Consider the following 21,810-nt stretch of genomic DNA (forward strand, 5'->3'; position numbering starts at 1 on the left):
CATGACTGATCACTGCTGGAAATGGGGCCATGCAGTCCCATTGGATCCAGCTGCCCCTCCCCCAGCCCTGAAAGGAGGGGCCCTGTGCGCTGCCCACCCCCGACCGCTGCTCTGAGGCTTCGGAGGACCTGCCTAGCCTGGGGGGCTCCTGGCTCTGGGGGCAGTGGGGAATCAGGGTGAGGGCCACCCCAGGCAGGCCAGCCTGGGCCTTGCCACGTCCTCGTGGAGGAGAACCAGCATGGTCTTCAGCTTATGGGTTCCAGTCCCAGCGCTGCCACAGTTGTGTCATCCATGGGCCTCCGTTTCCTGTGACCCCCACACAGGTTCCCAGCCACACACCTGGGGCAGAACCTCAGGCAGCCTGCCCCCGGGGACCCCAGGGATGAGGCCGGTGGCTGTGCCCTCTGGCGTCTGACCTGTGGCCTCTTTACAGTACGTGGTCATCCCCACGAGACGAGCCACTGCTGTCGCCCTGCAGAGCTTCACCTCCCACCTGCTGGGGGACGCCGGGAGCCCCTACCTCATCGGCTTTGTGAGTATCGGTGGCTGGGGGCGGCCTCGTGGGGTGGGAGGCGCCCCCTGACCCGCTCCCGCCCCCACAGATCTCAGACCAGATACGCCAGAGCACCAAGGACTCCCCGCTCTGGGAGTTCCTGAGCCTGGGCTACGCGCTCATGCTCTGCCCCTTCGTGGTGGTCCTGGGCGGCATGTTCTTCCTCGCCACGGCCCTCTTCTTCCTCGGCGACCGTGCCAAGGCTGAGCAGCAGTGAGTGTGCGGGGTTGGGCACCTGCTGGTGGGGGGCACATACGGTCCTCTTGTGGCCCAGGCTTGTGGAGGGGGACAGCTGGTCCATGCATGTCACCTGGCCACCCAGGCTTTCAGGAGGGTCCCTTGGCCGCCCAGGCTTGCAGGGCTGGGGGCTGGGTTGGGGACAGCTGGCACATGTGGGTCCTCTGGCTGCCCAGGCTTGCGGGAGTGGGACAGTTAGCAGGTCCCCTGGCCGCCCAGGATTGCCGGATGGACCTGTCTGCCCAGCCCGCAGGAGGGGCTGTGGACAGCTCGCACGCCCAGGCTGGGGACAGGCTTTCAGGGAGAGGAGCTGAGGTTAGCCCGTCTCCTTCTCTCTTGTTTTCTGACTTCTTTCTTCTCTCCTCTTTGCTCCTCTATCTCCTCTCCCCACCCTTGGGCTCTCCCACCTTCCCCTGGGGCTGACGAGGTCCCTGCCCGGCACGTCCGGCCAGCCGGCCCCCGAGATGCGATGTGCCAGAGCAGTGCCCGGGCCCGGCCGCCGCTGATCCACCACCTTGACCCCCGCCCGTCTCTCCCCCAGGGTGAACCAGCTGGTGATGCCGCCTGCATCTGTCAAAGTCTGAGGCCGTGAGTGCAGGCGGGCTGAACAGCTCCTGGCAGGAGGGGAGGGGTGGAGTGGGGGTCCCGGGGAATGTTCCAGAAGCAGGAGCAGCTTCTCCTGATGCACCTCCTACCAGCTCTAGGACCAGGGTCATCTTCCTCTTGAAATGTGGCCCGAGCTGACTTGCTAGGTCAGGGGGGCAGGCAGACTCCCACTTCCTTCCTCAAAAGGGATTGAGGGCAAAGGTCGGGGCTGGGACTGGCGGGAACCCCTACTCCATCCGGGACTGTGCTCCCCAGTCCCCAAGAAGCGTGCCAGGTCCTAAGCTGACCTTCCTCTGAGCCCAGTCTCTGGGGGCTGCTCTTCCCAGCAGCCCTCCCTTGTCCCCGTGATGCCCCCCAGAGCCCAGGGACAAGCCCGTTTCTTCAAAGAGCAGGAAGACAAAAGGGACAGTCTGGTCTGGCCTCTTCCAAAGCCCCCTGTGACCTGGCCCCTCTTTCTAGGTGCCTCTGGGACCATGAAGACCCCTCACTGACACCTTACTTGGGAGGCGTCCCACGGCACCCCGGCCCTGCTGGGCCGCCTCGAAGCTTTGTGTGTGACCCGAGGCTGGGCACCCACCCTCTCTGGTCTGGGGCTGTGGAGTGGCCGTGGCTCCGAGAGGCCATGTCCTCAGCAAGCGTGGAAGGATGTGTGTGGGGAAGCCACAGCACCGCACAGACTCCCAGCCCCGGGTCTGGGCTGCAGACCCCCTGGGGCCCGGGACGAAGACAGCCTCCAATGGGCTTATGGGGAGAGCCTGGCCTGTCCCTGCCTTACAGGATCCCGGGCAAGCCTCTGCCGTCCCCAGACCATGGGGCCGGACGGCTGGATTTCCCCATATGGCATCTCTGAAGGCCTAGCGGCTCCCGGACCACAAAAAGGAGGGTGGTCCAACCTCACGCTCGAGGACATGGGGACCACTCTGACCTCGGGGACAATGGACTCCAGCGGGCAGAGCCAGGTGCCCGTGGCTGGGCGCTTCCCAGTCTGGCTTGTCCCTGCGAAGGACACTGGTCTCTGCTGCCTGCAGGACCCCCAGTGGGGCCAGCTGCCGGTGAGCTGGCGTCTCTAGGGGCGAAGGCCCTGGCGGCTGCTATACCTGACCTGTGCCCCAGGCCTGGGTGTGGGAGCCACACGCTCCCCACCCCTAGCAACAGGGCCCAGGGTGCTAGCTGCCAGAAGAAGTAGCCACCCCATGAGGCTTCCTGTCCCAGGAAAACGGCCAGGAGCGAGGCCCAAACCCCAGGCCGACTGCCAGTGCTCGGGGGCCCTGCCACCGCCCTCACACCTGCCTGCTGGCGGAGCTCGCCCTACCCTGCCCCACGTGCTCCTGCACACCAGCTGGAATTGAGGTGCCGGCCCCAACGACGCGCTGCCCCATAGTTAGCTGGCGTGGCTTGTGCGTGTGCAAGCTAGCAGCACCCCCTCCTCACCAAGCTCTGGGGCACCTATGGGGGTGGGACCCCCAAGACCAGCCCAACCCCGACGGGGGCCCCAGCGATGTTTTCTTGTTGTACAAGAACCACGTCCAAGTGTTGCCTCCTCTTCCTTCCGGAAGCCAAACTGCTCCTTTATTTTTCAGAGCTGCTGATCGTGAATCTCAGAGTCTTAAGAGAGAAGCCAAATATGTTCCTCTTGTAAATGAAGGAATAAACCTATTTAAATCATGCCGCACTGGCTCCCAGGGCACAGCCGCCCGGGGCGGGGGGTGCACGGGGACAGCAGGGGCACGTGGGGATAGCGGACACGCGAGTCCCTCCGGTGCCGGAACTCACCGCGGGGCAAATGCAGGGCTCTTGGGGCTCAGGGCTTCCTGGCCTTCTTGAGCGACGCTTTCTTTCTCTTGGCCCCGCTCTGGAGCAGGGTGGGGCTCCTGCTGGCCAGAGATAACCTGGCCTTCTTCCGCGGCAGCGCGGACTGCGGCGACTTGCCAGACACCCCCTTCTCGGGCAGATCCTTCTGAGGCTGCTTTCTGCCGGCGGGTGCCGCAGGGGACGCAGCCCTGGCTCCGTTCACCTGGGAGGGCTGCTGCTTCTCCTGCAGCTTTGGGGTCTTGGCAGGAGCACTGGGAGTCATGGCCTCTGGGGCCGGCCTCTTGGTGGCAGGTGTCCCATTGGCCTGGGTGGGCCCCTGGGCCTTCCTCTTCCTTCTCCTCCTCTTGCCTGTGCTGGGGGGCTGGTCGCCCCCAGGGGCCGTGGGCTTGGCCTCCTCCGCCGGCGCTGCGCCTTCCAACTTTCGCTTCTTGCGCTTCTTGGTTTCCGGCAAAAAGCCCTTTTTCTTCCTCTTCGCACTAAGGGGGCTCTGCGTGACCTTGGGGACTTCCCTGGCCTCCTTCTTCTCTGACTTGGGGCGCCTTGGAGACAGGGCGCAAAAGAAGGGTGTGCCCAGTGAGAGGTGTGGCCCTCCCCACAGTGCTCCCTGCCCGAGGGAGTCGCCAGGCCCCCCCAGGACCTACTGGACTCCGAGGGCCTTCATAGCCTGCCAGTAGAGGTTGCAGAGGCGGCTACAGCTGGCCGAGCGCCCCCCCGGCTGCAGCCTCTGTTGCTGGCTCTGCAGCACGCCCAGCACGCCGGTCAGGTCCACGGTCAGCTTCTGCGGGCAAGACACACCGTGGCTGCCGCAGGGACCAGAGGCAGGGCCCCTGCTAGGCTCTGAGTCCCACATTCTCCCACCCCCGCCACCAGCATCCTTGCTAAGGACGCCGTCCTGGGCTGGAATGGGGGACCGACCTCCCCAGCTGCCGCCCAGCCCACGAGCACTTCCCTCCACGGGGCACGGCCCTCCCTGGCATCCTCCCATGGGGTGGGCCCCCCTCAGCCCAGCCCGCGCTCCGTCCCCACCACGGCGCACTGCCCACCTCCTGATGGATGGTTCTGAGGAGGGTGTTGAGCAACCCTAGGGAGGACAGCTCCTGCTGCTGCTCCGACTTGCTCTGTGCCTCTCCCAGCGTCCGCAGGTTCTAGGGAAGACGCCCGCTCAACACCAGAACCCCGAGGGGGCAGCCCAGCCCCAGCTGAAGCCCAGGGTCCCAGAGAACCACCCCAGCAGGAACACAGCAGGGGCCCACAGCCCTCACCTCTGTGACCTTCACCAGGATCTGGCTGACCAGCTGCTCCCACTCGGGGTCCTCAAAGCACAGCCGCAGCTCCCGCGTGGGCAAGGCCTTCTGGAGCAGCACACAGGCTTGGGCCTGGTTGGGGGGCAGGATGGGGGCCTCAGTGCAGAAGCCCAAAGCTCAGGGAGCCATAGGCGGACTCCACGGGACCCAGGAGCAGCCACCACCTGGGCCCAGCCCTCTCCCCAGGCAGGTGCAGGAGCTGAGGCCAGGGGCAGTGGGGACAGTGGCCCGCTCGTCAGCTCAGGGCCCTCCTGAGGCATGCCCATCAGCCTGGCCCTGGGGGACGGCCACACCGGAGTGCACACGTCAAGGAGCTCGGGGTTCAGGTCACAAGGGGGGTGTCAGCGGCGGGGTTGAAGCTTTCCCTCCTGACAGTGACCCTGTGCCCTCGCCAGGGCACCTCCAGGGCCTCCCAAACACCCGGGTGGAGACGGTCACGTGGGTAACTTTGACAGGCCCGGGACTGGGGTCCAGGGCTGTGGTCCAGGGCAGGCCTACCTGATGGCGGGGCCGTGCCTGGCCTGTCACGTGCTGGATCACGACGGGGAGCAGGCTCTTACAGAGAACCTACGGACGGCAGGACAGGGCAATGAGCTGGGCCAGGCCGCACAAGGGTCCTGGGGGCAGGCCAGTCCAGACGCTCACCGGGTGCCGGGAGAAGAGACTGAGGAACATAGGCACCGTCAGTGGGCTGTTGCGCTTGGTCAGGAAGGAGGTCAGCGCCGAAGAGAAGATAGGGGTCACGAGGCTCAGATCCAAGCCGCCGCTAGCCTGCGCCACAGGGGAGAGCAGCTGCGTGATGCCGGGGAGAGGAACGGGCACGGCCGTCCTCCAGGAGCTGGGAGGCGGCTCCTAGGAGTCACGGCCTCCACTTCCTCTCCATGACCCTGCAGCCACGTTCCTGTGGCCGAGACTTCCTGGGCCGGGGCCGGCTCACCTTGGGGGCCCCGGGCTTGGGGCCGGCTTTCTCTTTCTTCTGGGGCTTGCAGACGGTGGCGGCAGTGCTGTTGCCCTTCAGGACGCGGAGCAGGTAGAGGGCCGCGTTGAAGTAGTAGAGGGAGAGGGAGGCATCGGCCTGGCGGCCTGCCTGCTGCACCAGCCGCTCCACCTGTGCATACAGAGCCCCCAAACCACGGCCCACGTCGTGGCAGTAGTGTCGAGAGCGGCACAGGTGGTGTCTGCGTCAGGGGAGAGGGTGGAGGAGCCGGTCACCACCGTCCACCTCGCCCCACCGAGCTGAGCCCGCCCGTGTGTCCCAGTTCACAGGCGGGGAGACAGGAACACAGAGGACAGGGGTCTGACCGCGGTGGCAGGGGTGGGACCGGGGCTGCCTGCAGCTCTGCTGAGGGTTGAGCGAGAGGAGAAACCAGTGCCCGGGGCTGAGCCTGCCACACGGGCAAACCTGCCTCCCCTAGAACAGAGGCTTCTGGGCCCTGAGACTTGGGTCCACGATGCTCAGGGCACGAGGACCAGGTCATCCACAGACTCAACCCTGGCAGGTGGCAGGGACAGCCCGCCGAGCGAGCACGATCTGGGGCTGGCAAGGACGTGCTGTGGGGGGCGCAGTCTGTCCCGCCCCACCAGCTCCTCCGTGAAGCTCGCTCGGGCCCTTAGGTCTGGCCCCGTCCGTGCTGGGCCCAGCAGGTCCACACCCCCCTTTCCTGCGGGGACCCGCACCAGGCTCTGGTGCCGAGCCCCTGCTCCCGCTGGCCCCGCCCGTGCCTGCGCACTCACGTGAAGATGCGGGCCGTCTTGTGCAGCAGGTCTTGCTCCTGCTTGGAGCTGCTGGTGCGCATGCTGCGGCGGATCACGTCCAGCAGCGGCTCCAGCAGCTCCAGCACCAGCGGGTTCTCGGGCTGCTTGGTCACCAGCACCTCAATCAGGTCCAGGACCTGCGGCCAGGGGGACGGGTCAGCGGGTGCAGGGTGTGCAGGGGGGCGGTGGAGGGGAATGGCAGGGGGGGCACGGCGCTGCCGGCGGCTCCCGCACTCACCCGGATCTGGAAGTCTCGCCGGAGCACCTTCTCCTTCCGCAGCTTGTTCTTCTCGTCCCTCCGGGCCTGGATGCGCAGCTTCTGCTCGGCGAAGAGGCTGGCGAGGTTCTGGTCCAGGGCCATCATGGCCTCGTCCCCCAGCTCCTCGTCGCCGTCATCCTCTCCGTCCACTGTGCCCTAAGGGACAGACGCCCGCTGAGCAGCTGGCCTCTGGCTGCAGGCACGGCCCCCGCCCTCCCCACCCCCCGCCACTGCTCACCAGTGCCTTCCCTGCCTGCAGCACGGCCATGAGCTGCTCCCGGAAGCCCTGGTCCACGTCCCCGTCCCGGTCCTCCTCATTGCTGTCCTCGTCGTCACTGTCGTCCTCGCTAGCCGAGGGTCTGTCGTCCTCACTGTCTGAGCTCTTATCCTGCAGGGTCCCCTGTGTTACGCCTCCCGTTGCCCACCCCATGTCCACCCGCCCACCCCTCCTGGCACGCACCTCTCCGCTCTCCGACTGCTTCTCAGAATCATCCGTGACCACCACGTTGTCCTCGTCTGCGCTCTTCTCAGGGTTCAGCACCTAAATAGGTTCCCCAACAGCTGACACACCTGTCGCTGCAGACACCACCCCCCATACCAAGCCCCATCCAGTCTCAGCCCAGAGGCCCCCATCTCAGGGAAGAAAATGGAACCGGGAGAGGAGGGCACACCCTGGGGGGCAGGGAGCACAGCACTGCCCAGCGAGGCTCCCAACCACTCTGCACATTACAGCAATGACGAGGAGGCACTCATCCTGTGGCAAGCTCAGTCCCAGACACCCCTTCTCCACACGACCCAGCTTACATCCAGGATCAGCTGCAGAGCCCGTGGGGTCAGGTGGACACACACGTGGCTGAACACGGTCCGAGCCACCTGGCGCATCAGGTGGCTGGGTTGGGCCAGCAGGGCCAGCAGGATCTCCACCAGCACCTCCACCCATGGTGGCTCCTGGGGGGCTGCAGGCGGGAGAGGCTGAGCCAGGTCCGTGGGGATGTGCCCACCCGCCCCAGCCCTGGGGGCAATGACCTACTGGCAGCCTTAGAGCGGGTCCGGCGGGGCTTCTCTCCCAGGCTCTTCTGGATGCAAGTCTGGATGTCTGCTAGCAGCTCGCAGCTCTCTGCGGGGGACTGGGGCAGGGCGAGGACAGGATCAGGGCAGGCCCCACTCCCGGCCCCGCTGAGCCCCTCCCAGCCAGGACTGAGCACCCCAGGTACCCACTCGGCACCCAACAGGCCACAGTGGGGCCTGGGAGCCCGATGACGCTAGATGTCCCCCCACACTGACTGCAATGTCCCTACAGAGCACCAGGACCGTTAACTGGAGCTGATTCCACGCCACTTCACCCCCATCGTGCCGGGATTAGTGCAGACCGCAGCCCTGCCCAGGAGTCGGGGGAGCTGAAGCCCCCCCGTGGGGCCTGTCCCAGCACAGCACACAGCTTCTGTGCCTGGACAGGGTGGCGGAGCGCGGCCGGGCCGTCTGCGCCCCACACCCTTCATCCAGGACGGCTGCACACGCAGCTCCGGGGTGAGCTGAGCGCCCAGTTGGGGGGCGGATGCCAAGGGCATCCCGTGCCCGCTGCTGCCCTGCTGCCATCAGAGGCTGACGCTAGGATCTGAAGGGGCAGAGGCCCCCACATGTACACACATACAGACCAACAAGCACTCGAACACCTCACACAGAGACAGATGTGCACACACACGCAGACACTTGCACACACATGCCGTGCACAGACCAACAAACGCAGAGCCCACACACACCTCACATGGACACGCAGAGACCACATGCTCACCCTCTGCACAGACCACACACACACAGACCGATACACGCACACGTCACACAGACCAGCTCACAGACCAATACACACACGTCACACAGAGGTGCAGACGCAGACCGATACATGCACATGTCACACAGACCACACACACACACACACCAATACACGCTGCACACACACACCCCACACAGAGAGGTGTAGACACAGATCAACACATGCCACACACGGACACGTGCAGACAGGCATGCGCACACACCACAGATGCGCACACACAGATGAACACACATGCCGCACACGGAATGGCGCACACACACACCTCACAGAGACCAACACGCGCACACACAACCCGCCTGCAGGCCGGCTTGGGCGTCTGAGGTCTGGAAGCACAGACCACAACCCCAACCCCAGCCCAACGGGCAGAAGGCGGCGCCAGAAAGCACAAGACCATCCTGTAGCCTGAGGGGTGGCCTCCGGAGGAGCCAGAACGAACCCCGAGAGTTGAGCCTTAGCTTCAGTAAGAGCTTCCCGGTGGAAAAAATGCAGACATCAAGAGATGCGGTCATCGGCGTGGGGACATGACGTGCAGGCCACGACCACGGGGCAGAGCCCCACACTGGAGAGCCACAGGGACACGTGCTAACCCCCACCTGCCACGGCGGCTGCCAGCGGGTGAGGTTCGGGGGGAGGTCAGGGCCTCGCTCCTTGCGGACCGCGGACTACGGTCCGTGAGCACTGAGGGAGCAGGCCCATCCCGGACGGCTGCGGGTCCTCTGTCACACCTCACCTCTGTGAGGGCAGGAAAGTCTGGAGGTCTGGCAGGAGAGCGCAGTCAGACCCGAGGGCCTATCCCAGGCCGTGGCTATGTGGCCTGCACCAGGTTACTCGGCTGGGAGCTCTGGCCACCCCACCCGGCAAATGAGGCGGCACCTGCCGCAAAACTGGGGGGATAAGAAATGACGCACGGGCAGCTCGGCATGCGACGGAGGCCCAGAAAGTGGACGGAGTGGCTCTTCCTTGGACTGTAACCCCACTAGGGCCCACAATGCCAGCCTCGACTCGCAGAGCCCCCAGAACGCGGCCCGCTCCCCCCCAGGCCGCCATACCTTGAAGAGGTAGATGCCCACAAGGAAGAGCAGGTGCTGGAAGGCACTGGCCTTGGCCTTGGCCTCTGCAGAGCAGGCCTCCAGCTCCTTCAGCGTCTGCAGCATCCTGCAGTGACACAGGCAGGCTCTTAGGCCTCTGCTGCCCCCTGGGCCCTGGAGTGTCCCACCCACCCCCTGGAAACTGCAGCCCCTCACCGGTCCCAGGCCTGGCGCTGCTGTGTGGTGAAGGGCGTCAGGGGGGTCACGTTGCGGCTGTGGCTCAAGAGCAAGTCTGCGAACTGTACCAGCCGGTGGGTCCAGGGCTGCCCATCTGGGGTCCGCGCTGGCGCCAGCCGGAACTGGGTGCTGACGGTCTGCAGCAGGCTAGGAGGGCGGGGCGGGGGTCAAAGCTGGCCACGGACACAGCTGCCTCTCAGCACGCCCACACCCGGCCCACTGGAGCTCACTGGGCCTCCACGTGCTCCCGGCTGAGAACGAAGGAAGCAAGCGAGCTTGTCCCACCCTGCCCGCCCACCCTGCCTGTTCCGAGGCTGCCCACGGCCCACCTGAAGAAGGCACTGCTGACCACCTCCCGGGTCCGGCTCTCCAGAGGGAAGGAGAACTGCTGCTCTGTCTCTGGGATCTGGGACGTGGGCTTCTTCGTTTCAAAGAACGAGTGGAAGAAACAAAACCTGGGGAAGGCAGGAGCGCCACAGGTCTCAGCAGACCCCGCCCAGGATGGCATCACCCAGGGCCCAGGGACAGGTAGTGGCAGAAAAAACATTTCCCAAGTCCAGATCTCCAGCTGAATTGGACTTGGCCTAACTGCGGTGAAGCTGGAGTCTGTCCCTCAGAAGCAGGCCACACATGAGGCCACCACATCAGAGCACGCCACGGTCTCTGCAGACGTGGGCTGCTCCCCACCCCTTGGCCGCGTGGTGAGGGCTGAGAGCACCTGGCAGAGGCGAGTCCAGCACTAGGGCCTCCCTAGCCCCGCAGGCGTCTGCAGGGCCCACGGCTAACCCTAACCCTAACCTTTCCTTTCAGGGGCTCCTGGGGTTTTTCCCTAAACCGCCTTCTGCCTAAGAGGCAAGAATGGCCTACTCCCCCTGGCGACCTGACCTCAGAGCTCCTGGCTCCAGGGCAACCAAAGACTAGGCAAGAGGCCTGATTCTTGGGCTCCTACGAGGGCACTGAGGGCAGAGCCTGTCCCACCTGGCCACCTCCTCAATCAAGTCGTCCTCCTTCTCCGCGTGCAGAGCGTCCACGGTGCTGACCAGGCGAAGGATGACCCACTTCCGCAGCCGGAACACCGCTCGCTCAGGCCTGCGGGGAGCCGAGTTACTGGTTCCGTACCCACCTCAGAGATGGAAGGTGAGCTCTCCCAGCCTGGCCACCAGCACGGGAACATGCAAGGAAACTCGGGCCTTCCGGGAGCATGGCAGCTCAGCCCTCCTCTTCCCTCCCCTCCTGGGGCCACCATCCCGTGGGAACGCGGCCCGGCACCCCCACCCCGAGCTCCGCACGCCCACTCACCCATGCAGTGAAGCGTCCTGAGCTTTCTTCTGGTTGCTGGTGCTGAAGTCCACCAGGGAGTCCAGGTCGGGCCGGAGAAACGTGGTCTGTAGCCAGGCCACATAGCCCTTGAGGGCATGGGGACTCAGGGACCGCACAACCCTCCAGAACGTGGGCAGGACAGGGAGGCCCTGGTTGGTGATACGGGTGAAGGCCACCACCACGGCCAACTGCCGCTCGGGGTCATCCCGGCAGCCCTCCAGGAAGGCACCCACGTACTCGTTCATCTCCGGAGCGAACTTGAACTGCTTCGGGAGCTATTGAGAGTCAGGCCAACACCGGGGTCACCTGCCAGGAGGGTCCAACGGTCCCACCACCCTCTCCTCCAACAGGTGACGCCAAGGCCTGGCAAAGCCCTATGTCATCCACGGCCAGGCCACACCGCTCCCCCCGCCCTCCTACTGTGCATCACAGTGGGCCGCCGTCCACCCACTCTCCCCCAGGACAGGTTGGGTTCCCGGCTCAGGGAGGGTGGAGCAGGGTCCCGGCTGGGGCATCAATCCCTTTGTCCAGCTCCTGGCTGTGTCACCATGCCACGTGCACCACGCCATGTGACTTCATGTGGCCGTAGGCATCATCCTCATGACAACCCCTAACTGGGGGCCCCTTCTATCACCTTACAGGTGAAGAAAACTGGCCACTAACTTTTCAAGGTTACAGGATTCCAAGTGGTGCCTGTGGGATGTGGAGCTTTCGGGCGCGGCTGCCCTGCCCCGCTGCAGCCAGAACAGGGGGGTGGCCACACCCCATGCCCAGGCGCCCGCCGTGAGCACTCCAGGGAACGTGACCCTTCATCTTCATGGAGGCTCTACCCAAGACGCCGAGTTCACAGAGGTGAAGCAGGCCGGGGCCAGGGGGAGCTGGGCTCCCAAGCCTGAACTCGAACAAGCACAGGACTCTCCCGTCCATGTGGGCGCAGCACGGGGCCGCACACGGCGCTCGGTGGTCACAGACCAGGACGGTTCCCCTCACTGGAGCACCAGGTGGGGGTCGGGAGGTCTGGGCAGGCTGCTGGCCACGTACGCTTGTGCCGAGGGGCCTGAGGCCAGAAGGACTGACCCTGCCGAAGTCCACTCAGAGGGGAAGGGCATGGGCAGCCAGGTGGCTCACCTTGCCCAGAGGGAAAGGACCCCCGTTTCCCCAGCAGGACCGCCAAGGCAGGAGACTGGGGACGCTGCGGCCAAGAGCAACCCTCGTCCCAAGAAGCTGGCTGACCCCCGAGGCGCCCGTCCTCCTAGCAGTGCTTGGGGGGGGGGGGCAGGCGGGCGGGGAGGATACCCACCTTAGCAGTGACCATGTGCTCCCCAAAATGCCGGATCAGGTCGCCCTGCATCACCAGGGGCAACTGCTCCTCAGACAGCAGGGGCAGCGCAGCGCCCAGCAGGCGGAAGCACAGATAGCTGGGGGCGTGAGGACAGCCTGCTCAGAGCCCTGCGCACCTGGCCACTCTCCACCCCCACCCCGAGCTGGGCCACGCACATCTGGCTGCCCCCCACGCACCTGGCCGGCCAGAACTGCTTCTTCAGGAGCCCCTGCTCAACCACCTCCTTCCAAAACCTTGGGAACTTGCCCTCCCGCAGTGACAGGCGGAGCAGGTCCAGAGCCACGGCGGGCAGCTTGCGCTCCTTCTTCACGGAGGCAGCTGCCGTCTTCAGGACATTCACCAGTCTTGGGAGGGGTAGAGGGACTCAGGGGGCGCCGGCCCATTGGGCGGCAGGGTCCCCGGGGGAGCCCATCCTCCCACCGCCCTCACACCTGGGGATGTTCTCATCTGAGAACAGGTTGACTGGTCCTATCAGCTCCTTGAGCTTCTCTGGCACCTTCTGCTGGGCCAAGAGGAAGAGCTCCAGGTGCTCGGGCGAGCCCAGGACTGAATTCAAGTCCGCCTTGAGGACTTTCGGCAGGATCGCCTGCAACGTGGCTGCTGGGACCTGGCGTGGGGACACGGGTTGGGGGAGGGTCACACCATCCAGCACCTGTGCCATGTCCCCTGTGAGGTGAGCCCTGTGGCCCTGTTTCACCTGCCAGGCTTCTGTGAGGCCCCCTACAGTGCCGGATGAGGTGAGACAGCTGCCCCCACCCTGCTAGGCACCAGAACCCTGGGAAGCTGTTTGTTAGGGAGCTCACTCCATGGCCAGTCCTAGGGCCTGGGGTTTTTAACAACTGCCCCACCGATGCTGACTAGCTACCCTTTTAATTACCTCTTTTGGTTGACTCAGGACTAGCTCGTTTTAAATATTATTTATCAGAGAGAACAAGTGAGAGCAGGCATTCGTCGAGGGAGCCACAGAGAAGTAAGCAAGCTCCTCACTAGGCAGGGAGCCCAACATGGGGCTTGATCCCAGGACACCGAGCTGAAGGCAGACGCCGAACCCACTGAGCCTCCCAGGAGCCCCGAGGGAGGAGTTCATTTCCTGTATGAGCTGCGCCAAGTGGAGAGCTGGGACTTGAGTTCACGTCCCTGCCTCTTCCCCCAAAGCAAAGGGTTCTAGGTACTGGCCCACCTCCCTTTCCCCAGCAGGGCTGCGGGGCCCTGGGGGTCAGCTCTGCCCAAAACAAAAATGGCAAACATGTTTAATTCGCTTGCCACGGGACAGGCGCTGCTCTAGAATGGCGCCGTCTGACGCGGCAGCCGCTGAGCTCTCGGAGCGCAGTCATGTGAGTGGAGATGGACCCCAGGACAAGATGCTCGCGGGACTCTAGGGACTCGACAGGAGAATGTAAGGATCCTCTTCGACTTCCGCACCGATCATGGGTGGAAACGTCACTCCAGATCTGCGAGACTGAACACCTCCCCGGGGACACTGCTGCTCTGGGGTGTCCAGGCTTCCGCTCTCAGCCTGTCCACCTGGGGCCCCACGGTGGGAAGCCCGTACCTCAGAGAGGATGTCCACCAGGGCCTTCTGGGGCTGCTCCTGCAGGTGGTTGTGGTGCTGGGCCAGGTTCTGCAGCAGCTTTACCGACTTCAGCAGTGCCTCGGAGTCCTGGTGCCCAGAGAGGGAATGCAGTTATGAGCAGGGCATGCCACAGGACCCCCCACTCTCCAGCCCGCCCACATGCCCCCTGCCCCCAAACCTCTCACCTTCACCAGCCTGCCGGACTGAAAGAGGGCTAGCACTCCAAAGAGGTTTGCAAAAAGAGCCGGTCTCATCATCGCCTAGAAAGAAGTTTCAGGCATCAGTGAAAAGGGCCCAGGAATCCCAGCCTGGGGCTACCCATCTCCCCCAGGCCACTAATGCTCACCTTCTTAACTTTCTGCAAGTCGTGCTTCTCCTGGATCTGCTGCAGGACGCTGCACAAGGGGATGTCTTCGAAGGACTGCAGCAGCTGCCGGGGGTTTGCAGCAGGAGGGCGAGCCATTCAGGGAGGGGAGGTCCAGCCCCACCCGAGAGACCCCAGCCTCCTTCCAAGTCTCCCTTCGACTTCTGGCATGAGGCCCACAGGGCCTCTGGGTGCCCACCCCAAGCAGTGCTGGTGTGTGAACACAGCGGCTGGAGGGAGCTCAGTCTCGCCTCCCCGCCCCGGGCCCATCAGGCTTCAGAAAACAGCTCCTCTGGCTGAGACTCCGTTAGCCCGTCTCCACAGCCTGCTGCCTCCACAGCCTGCTGCCTCCACAGCCTGCTCTGAGTCGCCCCCAGCGAGGTTGCTAAGGGACTGGGTCTCGAATATCCTCCCGGCTGCCCACGTGCCTCCGGGGCAGCCTCTAACCCGCTAGGTACCCCTGGAGGGAAGAGCGCGCCGAACCTCGCCAAGGCACGGTAACCCACCCCAAAGCTCACTCTGCCTGGTCGGTGACCCCCTGAGGCTGGTCCACCCACGTCCCCAGAAAGAAAACTGCTCACCTCCCGGCCGACCCGCCCGGGCGTCCCTGGGCACGGGCCCCGCTCGGTTTCCCACGTCCTCGCGGGGACGCGCCTCGGCTCGGATGCCCGCCCTTCCCACTCCCCAGCGCCCCAAGCGCCCGGCTGGGCCCCTTCCGGAGCCGCCGCTCACCTGCGCCAGGGCCAGACTGTAGCAGGGCCGGGCGGTCTCTCGGCCGACCCCGAGCCCGGTGATGAGGCGCTTCAGGGCGTACTTCCTCTCGGGTCCCTGCCGGAGCGAGCGGGGCCGGCGGTGAGGACTGCGGTCCCGCGGGGCGCACCGCCACCCCCGCCGCGCGCCCCTGCCCTGTCCCTGCCCTTCCAGCCGCCTCGCGCCCCCCGCCCGCCGGCGCACCTGGGGCCTCGCGCGCAGGTACGCCAGCAGCTTCTCCGTGGCCTCCAGCCGCGTCTCCTGCTCCGGCTTCGCGATGTCCCAGAAAAAGTCCAAGAACTCGCGGCTCTGCTGCAGCAGCCCCTCCCGGTCTGCCGGCCGCGGGCCGCTCGTGGCCGCCCCCCCAGGGGACGCAGACTCGGCCGGGACCCTACTCTCCATGTCTGCCTAGCACCGCGAACACGTGGGCTCTGAAGACGTTCTCTTCCGGGTCAGGTCGCGGCGCGTGCGCGCTGGGCAGACCGCGGGGGCGGGGCCTCGCCGGCCGGGGGCGGGACCTTATCGCGCAGGGGACCGGGGGCAGGGAGTGTGGCCGGGCCTGGGGCTCGTGGTGTTGGTGCGCTCGCCCCGGGGTTTATTTAATTTTATTATTTTTTAAAAAGGATTAGTCATTTATTTGAGAGAGACCAAGATAGCGACAGAGGTAGCGAGGAGAGAGGGAAAAGCAGGTTCCACACTGAGCGGGGAGCCTAACGTGGGGCGGGGGGGCTTCCATCCCAGGACCCGGGTTCAAGACCCTGTCCCAAGGCAGACGCCTCACTGCCAGAGCCACCCCGGCGCCCCTATTGACTCACTTTAAAGATTTACTATTTATTTTAGGGGCAGAGGGAGAAGGGAGAGCGTCTCAAGCAGAGTCCCCAGTGAGCCTGCGGAGTCCCGTCGAGGTCGATCCCAGGACCCCGAGGTCCCGGCCCAAGCGAAAACCAAGCGCGGGATGCTAGCGGAATGCTTGGCCCACCGAGCCACCCGGGAGCCCCTCAGACTTCAGCTTGAGCGCAGTGGGGACGCTGGAAGGTTTTGTGCGTGGGCAGGCCTTGAAAAGATCACTCGGCCCATGTGGGGCCGGGTCGCAGGACCACAGTGAAAAAGCAGGAGGGGCCCCTGGTGGGGTGGATGGAGCCAGCCCCGGGGAGTCCCACTGGTCCGGAGCTGATCTGGAGCTGGTCGAGGGTGATTGGTGTGGGGGAGAAGGACAGTGAGGGCAGACATAGCCCGGTAGCCAGTGCTGCCCTCCACTGAGCCAGGGGAACGAGTTCCAGGAAAGCAGGGGTGACTGGGCAAAGGCCCGGAGGAGGAGCACAGCGGGTCACCCTGCGTTGGCACTGCAGAGGCTGTCTCTGGAGGGTTGTCATCCCCAGGGACCCCAGCCCTGGGGGGCCATGGGAGGCTGGCAATGTCAGGGCCAACACCCACCCCTTAAGGCCCACACCCCCAGCTCCTGCTCCTTTTGACCCCAGGCTCCTGGGGCCACTCCTGCTCCTTGTCTCATCCCCTTCCTTGTTCTGCCGTTTTAGGAACTGAGACGCAAACGTTTACCTCTTGTCTATGGTGCCCCAGGAACAGAAGGCGAACAGGGATAGGGGAAGCTGGAGGACCGTGGCCCAGGCTCTGCCTGTCCGGGGTAGGTCTGTTGCAGGCCATGACACCGAGCACCTCACAGGCCGATGGGAAACTGGGAAGGCGGGTGGCAGAGATTTTACCTTTATTTTGTTTCCAGCTCAGTTGAGAGACATCGGCAGAGGGTGGCCTGAAGGGGGAGACAGAGAGGCCAGCGGGACCCCAGGCTCTGCCTGCCCTGCCCTGCCCAGGGGGTCTGGAGCCAAGACAGGGGCTTGGCACCCTACTACCTGTCCTTCTCAGAGCCGGATCTGAACTGGAGTCTGGGGCTCTTTCCCCAGTACCCTCAGTCTCCTTAGCTGAAAAAAACCCCGATCTGGAGTCCAGGGTACTGACTAGGCCAGAAGTTGTGGGCCTGAGCTAGCAGCGAGTAATTAGGCATGCTTGCTATGCACGTCCTCGTTGCTGGGTCTGTTCTGCTCCTGCCGCCAGGTGGGACACCCCCACCCTCCCACCCCTGGCTAGACACATCCCCCACTTAGAACCCCTGGACAGTGCAGCAGCTGCTGGGGACACTGGAGACATGGGCATGCTCTGCCTGGACAGCCACCTGGAGCAGGGTCCCTTGGTCACAAACACTAGTGCTCAGTGTCAGTCCCTGCCATCGCTCGTGTTGGGCCTGGGTCTGGGGCCCAGCCAGGTGACTAAGCAGGGCACGAGTCACAACTCGGGCCACTGCAGGAGTTCCCGAAGCCACCAGCCCTAACATGTCAGCCTCTGTGTCATCCGAGCTTCCCTGGAGGAGGAGGGGGCAGGCCCAGGCACTAGCTGTAGGCTTGGCCACCAGGTCACTAAGGAGAACCCCAGTGCTTGGGGACAGGCGTCCAGAGCCAAAGGGGCTGCTTAGTGAGGAGGTAAGGAGCAGCACTGAGCCTCTGCTGTCTACAGTGGCCAGGACCGTGCCCACAGGGCCCACGGGAGCTGCTGAGAGCGCCGGGCAGGGGTCGGGGCCGGGCTTTCCTGAGCGCAGGGCTGCCCCTACCATTGCCAGCAGCTCCGGGCAGGCTGAGGGGCCGGGGGTGGTGGACAGGACGCCTTGGGGTATGGCTTGCTGCACCGCGGGCTCCAGGGCAGGCGTGGGCCTGGATTGGGGCCTCTGCAGCCCCAGGTCTCTGACCAGCAGGCCCAGTAGGTCATCCCCGGCCAGGTCTGGGGCTGGGGCTTGGGCCGCTAGGCGCAGCACGGCTGCAAGTTTGGGGTTGGTGGCTCGGGCCCCGGGGCCCAGGGGGGTCCCATCAGCATGGCACAGTAGTGGACAGAGGCCCTTTGTGCCCCGGGCTGCCAGAGCTGTGGCAAGGGCTGTGTCCACCAGGAAGCCGTCTTGAGCCAGCGAGGCAGGGCCCCCCAGCAGCCGTGGCCACGGCAGGCGGCCGAAGCGCGCGTGCAGCAGGCGCAGGCTGGGCAGGGCGGACGGCAGCTGCAGGCCGGGGGCCAGGGGCTGTGTGGGGCCCGGCGTCAGGGCAGTTGGGCTGCCTGAGGAGCTGTTGTGGAAGAGGGCCCAGAACGTGGCACCTGGAGGAGACAGAGGGGTCACCTAGGACTCAGGGGCCATGGGGTCAGGCTCGCTCAGTGGTCCCAGGGGGAGGTGGCTGCTTTAGCCTGAGGTTGGGCCTGGAGACAGGGGTCAGTAACTAGGCCCAGGGTCAAGACCACATGCACCAGGGAGCAGGTCTCACAGCCTAGGTCCTGCTACTGAGTGGCCCGGGGTGTCAGGACCCCACGGTACAGATCACGGAGTAGGCCCGGGGCTGTGGGGCACTGACCTAGCCCCGTGGTGTGAGGGTGCACCACCGCCAGACACAAAGCTGCTCCCACTCCCGCGTCCACGACGTTGCCCCCGGCGATGAGCAACTCTCGGCCCAGGTGGGAGCACGTGGCTACGGCCAGGAAGACATGGTCTTGGGACATGGCCGGCGACCAGTGCCCTGGGCCCTGTCCTCCCCCAAGCGGCTCCTGGCTCTGACCTGCCGGGCTGATGATGGCACCGTGGTGGTACACACCAGGGGGGTGGGAGTGCCCACCGGGCCGGGGGGCTGCCGAGGCCTGGCTTCCTGTAGGGTCACTCCTGATGTAGAGTTGCCTCGCGGCCAGGGAGAAGCCAGTGACCAGCAGCAGCAGGGCGGCGCCTAGGCGAGCCCAGGCCCCGGGCAGCCCGCCAACCTTATTCCTGCTGAGAAGGGTGTCTTGCGTCAGGCCTGGGACCAGGGGACGACCAAGAATTCTGAGGGAGCCCAGGGACTATTTTCCAGAAAAGCCTCCTGGCACCACATAGAGGAGACATGGTGACTGAAAGGGGCTTGGGGACACAGGCCAGCCAGGGAGGGAGTCTCTGGGCTGAGACTGGCAGGAGGGAGGCCTTGGGGGGCTTGTCTGGCTTGAGGAGCCGGGCCCATCCAGGTGTGGCCAGACCCCAGCCTGCCCAGCAGGTGCCTTCTGCACTGGGATTGGGGGTGGGGCTCTCTGATGGAGCAGCGGGCACAGCTGGCTGGGGGTGATCCGAGCACAGACCTTGGACTCACTGGTGGAGACCGGGTCTGGGGCTGCAGCCCGGCTTCTCCTCATTCACCCAGAAAGTTCCTGGAGCCAAGCATGGGGGTGTCTGCCCTCTGTCCCCACGTTAGGGCCTCCAGAGGGAGGGACTTGCCAGCTTCAGGCCCAAGGGGCCGGGTGCCCAGACCCCTCCTTGACTCACCCCAAGGAGTTGTGGGGCCTCCAGGAATTCGAAACGACCAGCTCAGAGGTCTCCTCATCGTCCTCGTCGTCCTCAGAACCCAAGCTGGGGTCCCAGAGCTGCAGCTGTCGGTAGAGCACGGGCCTCGCCTCCGGTTCCATGGCCCCACGGTGCCCACACCGGCTCTGCTGCCTGCCGGCCTTCCCGCTGAGTCCTGGCCTCACCTGCGCCTGGCTGGTGGGAGGTGGAGGCTGCCTTGGGGAAGGGTGGTGTGGAATCTAGAACAGGTCTGGGCAGGGCATAGGGCCAGGGAGGCTGCGTGTGAGACTGCCCCATCAGGGCACAGGCCTTGGGGCTCTCAGGGCTGGGGGGCCTGAGAGGGGGTGCCGCTCAGGGAGGCAGGAGGAGCCCAGCCCCAGGGACCACAGCCGTGGCCCGAGACCCAGCCAGCATTCCCGCAGGTCCCCTGCCTTCCAGGGATGCAGCTACCAGATCCCCCAGCCTGTTTGGGACTCAGTGTGGCTTGGGTCAGGGCTCAGCCAAGAATCAGGTGCCTGTGTGGGCCGTGTGGGGGAGCCCGGCCTTCTCTGTCTGGGGAGCCCCCTGGAGGGTGGGGAAGGGGGACTCCATGGTGCGTCCTGGGGCTCTCGCCAACAGGTGGCTTGGCAGACCTCCTGGGCCCACAGCCTGGCCCCAGTTCCCCACACCTGCTCCGTGCTGATCCATCTCCCCAGGACCATGTCATACCCTCAGTCCCCTGGCCTCACAGCCAGACCCTGCCTCCCACATTGAACAGCCTCGAGGCCACCCCCAACTGCAAACACACTCCCGTTGGGTTCTCTCCTCCCCACTTCAAGGGTAAAGCTATTCCTGCCTCCACTTCTGGCCCCAGCCCCTCCAGGCTCCTGCCTCCGCCTGGCCCAGGGCCCCACGCCCTCACTGGCCCCTCCTCTCCCACGGCTTCATGATTTCCCCAGTGGTTCCCGTCTCCCTCTGAGTGCATCGGAATCACTCAGGGAGTTTGTGCGGTCTGAGTTCTGACTCTGTAGGTCTGCGGGAGGCACCAGGAACTGGCTTTCCTGGGTGATCCTGGACCACACTTTAAGTAGCACTACCCACAGAAAGCCACGAACACCTGCAGCCTCCACTTCCCTGCCTCCCACGTCCCCCTGTGCTCACGCTCGACTGGTGTCCGGGGTTTCTGATTTCTCAGATCAAAAAAGAACGAGCCATGTGCAGACTGTGGCAGAGGTCTGCGTCCTTTCCCTTTTGCCCAGTGTGTGTGGGAGTGATCTCGAAGATCTTCTGCTCTCGCTTCATAAACTAAGGGAAGCCTATAATCTCAGGGTGAAGGTTGTTCTTCCGTCCTAGGAAAAGGCCGCCAGGGACCGTGGAAGTCCGTGGTGCCCCCGTGTCCGGCCACCTGCAGCCAGCCCTTGGGCTCCTGGTGCCGGCTTCCTTCGCTCAGCAGACAGGATCATTTGGCCCCTGGGAACGGACAGGACTCTCAGAGCAGAGCCTGAAGAGCTCTTTGGGGCCTAGACTCCCCCTGCCTGGGTCCTCCTGCGCCCTCTCTCGCTCCCACAACCCTGGGCCCGGACAGCACTGCACCCCACAGTTACCTCTTAGCCACGCTCCACTTAGAGGCACGACGGACTCCGGAAACGCCTGGTGGTCAGGCCGGGCAGCACCACGGACCGAGGCAGCCCATCCTCTCAGTAGGGCTGGGGAGTGGCATCAGCTTCAGGAGACCTGGATCTCAGCCAGTTTCCGCCTCGGACTCACCACGTGGCCAGGCACGTGGTGTAGCCGCTGGGAGTCCTGACTCCACTTCCATAAAACAGGACGGGCAACATATGTCCTCCTGGAGCTGAGGTGTGACTCAAACAAGGAGATTTGCTGAAAGTCTGATACACGCTGGACCTTCCAGAGCCATGGGTTCCTTCCCGGGCCTGTGATTTATAGGTCAGGATTTAGATTTTGTCATCCTGTTTGCCCACGGAGCTCTTAACCCCTTGCCAGCTTCTAAATGCTGAGAGACCTGTAGGTGACTTTTGCTTGTTAGTGAGGGGAACCGGTGGCCTGGCCTGGAGAACTCCCAGCCCCACCCCTGACCACTGGGGACGGACGGCGGACGGGCTGGAGGCTGCCTCTGTCACCAGCAGCCCAGGATTTGAGGAGTCTTGCTTTGTCGTGAAACCTCCACAATACCCAGGACAGGGTTTGGAGAACTTCTGGTCGGTGGGCATGTGGGGGTGCTGGCTGGTGGAGTGGGGCTTTTGTAACAAATGGACGATCCCGGGAATAAAGGGTTTCTCTGAGCTCTGTGAGCCCCTCTCGTCAAGTCGTCTGACCTGAGGAGGCGGTTGTGGGAACCTCTGATCCATTTGCTCAGAAGTACAGGGAACAGGGCACCTGGGAGTCTCAGTCAGGTAAGCATCTGGCTTCGGCTCAGGCCATGATCCTGGTGTCCTGGGATCGAGCCCCACATCGGGCTCCCTGCTCCGCGGGAAGCCTGCTTCTCCCTCTC

General features: G+C 64.7%; 3 protein-coding genes across 7 annotated transcripts in view; 1 reads left to right on the forward strand and 2 right to left on the reverse strand.

Annotated features, from left to right (window-relative positions):
* The window catches only part of SPNS2 (sphingolipid transporter 2), a 29,635-nt gene extending 26,571 nt beyond the window's left edge, over nt 1-3,064 (forward strand). The window contains exons 10-13 of the mRNA XM_044248837.1: nt 434-532; nt 603-766; nt 1,332-1,378; nt 1,856-3,064. Of these exons, the coding sequence (XP_044104772.1) occupies nt 434-532; nt 603-766; nt 1,332-1,374 (306 nt within the window). The 3' untranslated portion in view covers nt 1,375-1,378; nt 1,856-3,064. The remainder of the gene's footprint in view (nt 1-433; nt 533-602; nt 767-1,331; nt 1,379-1,855) is intronic.
* Nucleotides 2,930-15,395, reverse strand: MYBBP1A (MYB binding protein 1a). The gene is made up of 26 exons (XM_044248836.1): nt 15,176-15,395; nt 14,954-15,049; nt 14,204-14,287; nt 14,043-14,117; nt 13,837-13,944; nt 12,716-12,891; nt 12,461-12,628; nt 12,243-12,360; nt 10,922-11,217; nt 10,601-10,711; nt 9,952-10,077; nt 9,602-9,769; nt 9,407-9,512; nt 7,557-7,653; nt 7,331-7,482; nt 6,987-7,067; nt 6,765-6,914; nt 6,506-6,682; nt 6,247-6,404; nt 5,450-5,690; nt 5,158-5,283; nt 5,011-5,079; nt 4,471-4,584; nt 4,252-4,353; nt 3,850-3,986; nt 2,930-3,747 (listed from the first exon to the last, which is right to left on the reverse strand). Exons 1-26 carry the CDS (start codon nt 15,371-15,373, stop codon nt 3,198-3,200), a joined length of 3,984 nt encoding a protein of 1,327 aa, XP_044104771.1. The 5' UTR covers nt 15,374-15,395; the 3' UTR covers nt 2,930-3,197.
* A 1,277-nt stretch (nt 15,396-16,672) lies between these two features.
* On the reverse strand, nt 16,673-20,989 carry GGT6 (gamma-glutamyltransferase 6). Of its 5 annotated transcripts, none has more exons than XM_044248842.1 (5): nt 20,460-20,657; nt 19,302-19,569; nt 18,574-18,776; nt 18,373-18,486; nt 16,673-18,121 (listed from the first exon to the last, which is right to left on the reverse strand). In XM_044248842.1, the coding sequence occupies exons 2-5, from the start codon at nt 19,439-19,441 to the stop codon at nt 17,088-17,090; spliced, it is 1,491 nt and encodes a 496-aa protein (XP_044104777.1). In that variant the 5' UTR covers nt 19,442-19,569; nt 20,460-20,657; the 3' UTR covers nt 16,673-17,087. The 5 variants fall into 5 exon arrangements, with proteins under 5 accessions (XP_044104777.1, XP_044104776.1, XP_044104775.1 ...); XM_044248841.1 differs by having other exon boundaries at nt 18,574-18,779; XM_044248840.1 differs by lacking the exon at nt 20,460-20,657 and adding an exon at nt 20,903-20,989 and having other exon boundaries at nt 18,373-18,779; nt 19,302-19,514.
* Nucleotides 20,990-21,810: the final 821 nt, after the last annotated feature.

This window comes from Neovison vison, chromosome 5, assembly GCF_020171115.1.
Source record: "Neovison vison isolate M4711 chromosome 5, ASM_NN_V1, whole genome shotgun sequence".
Lineage (NCBI taxonomy): Eukaryota > Metazoa > Chordata > Mammalia > Carnivora > Mustelidae > Neogale > Neogale vison.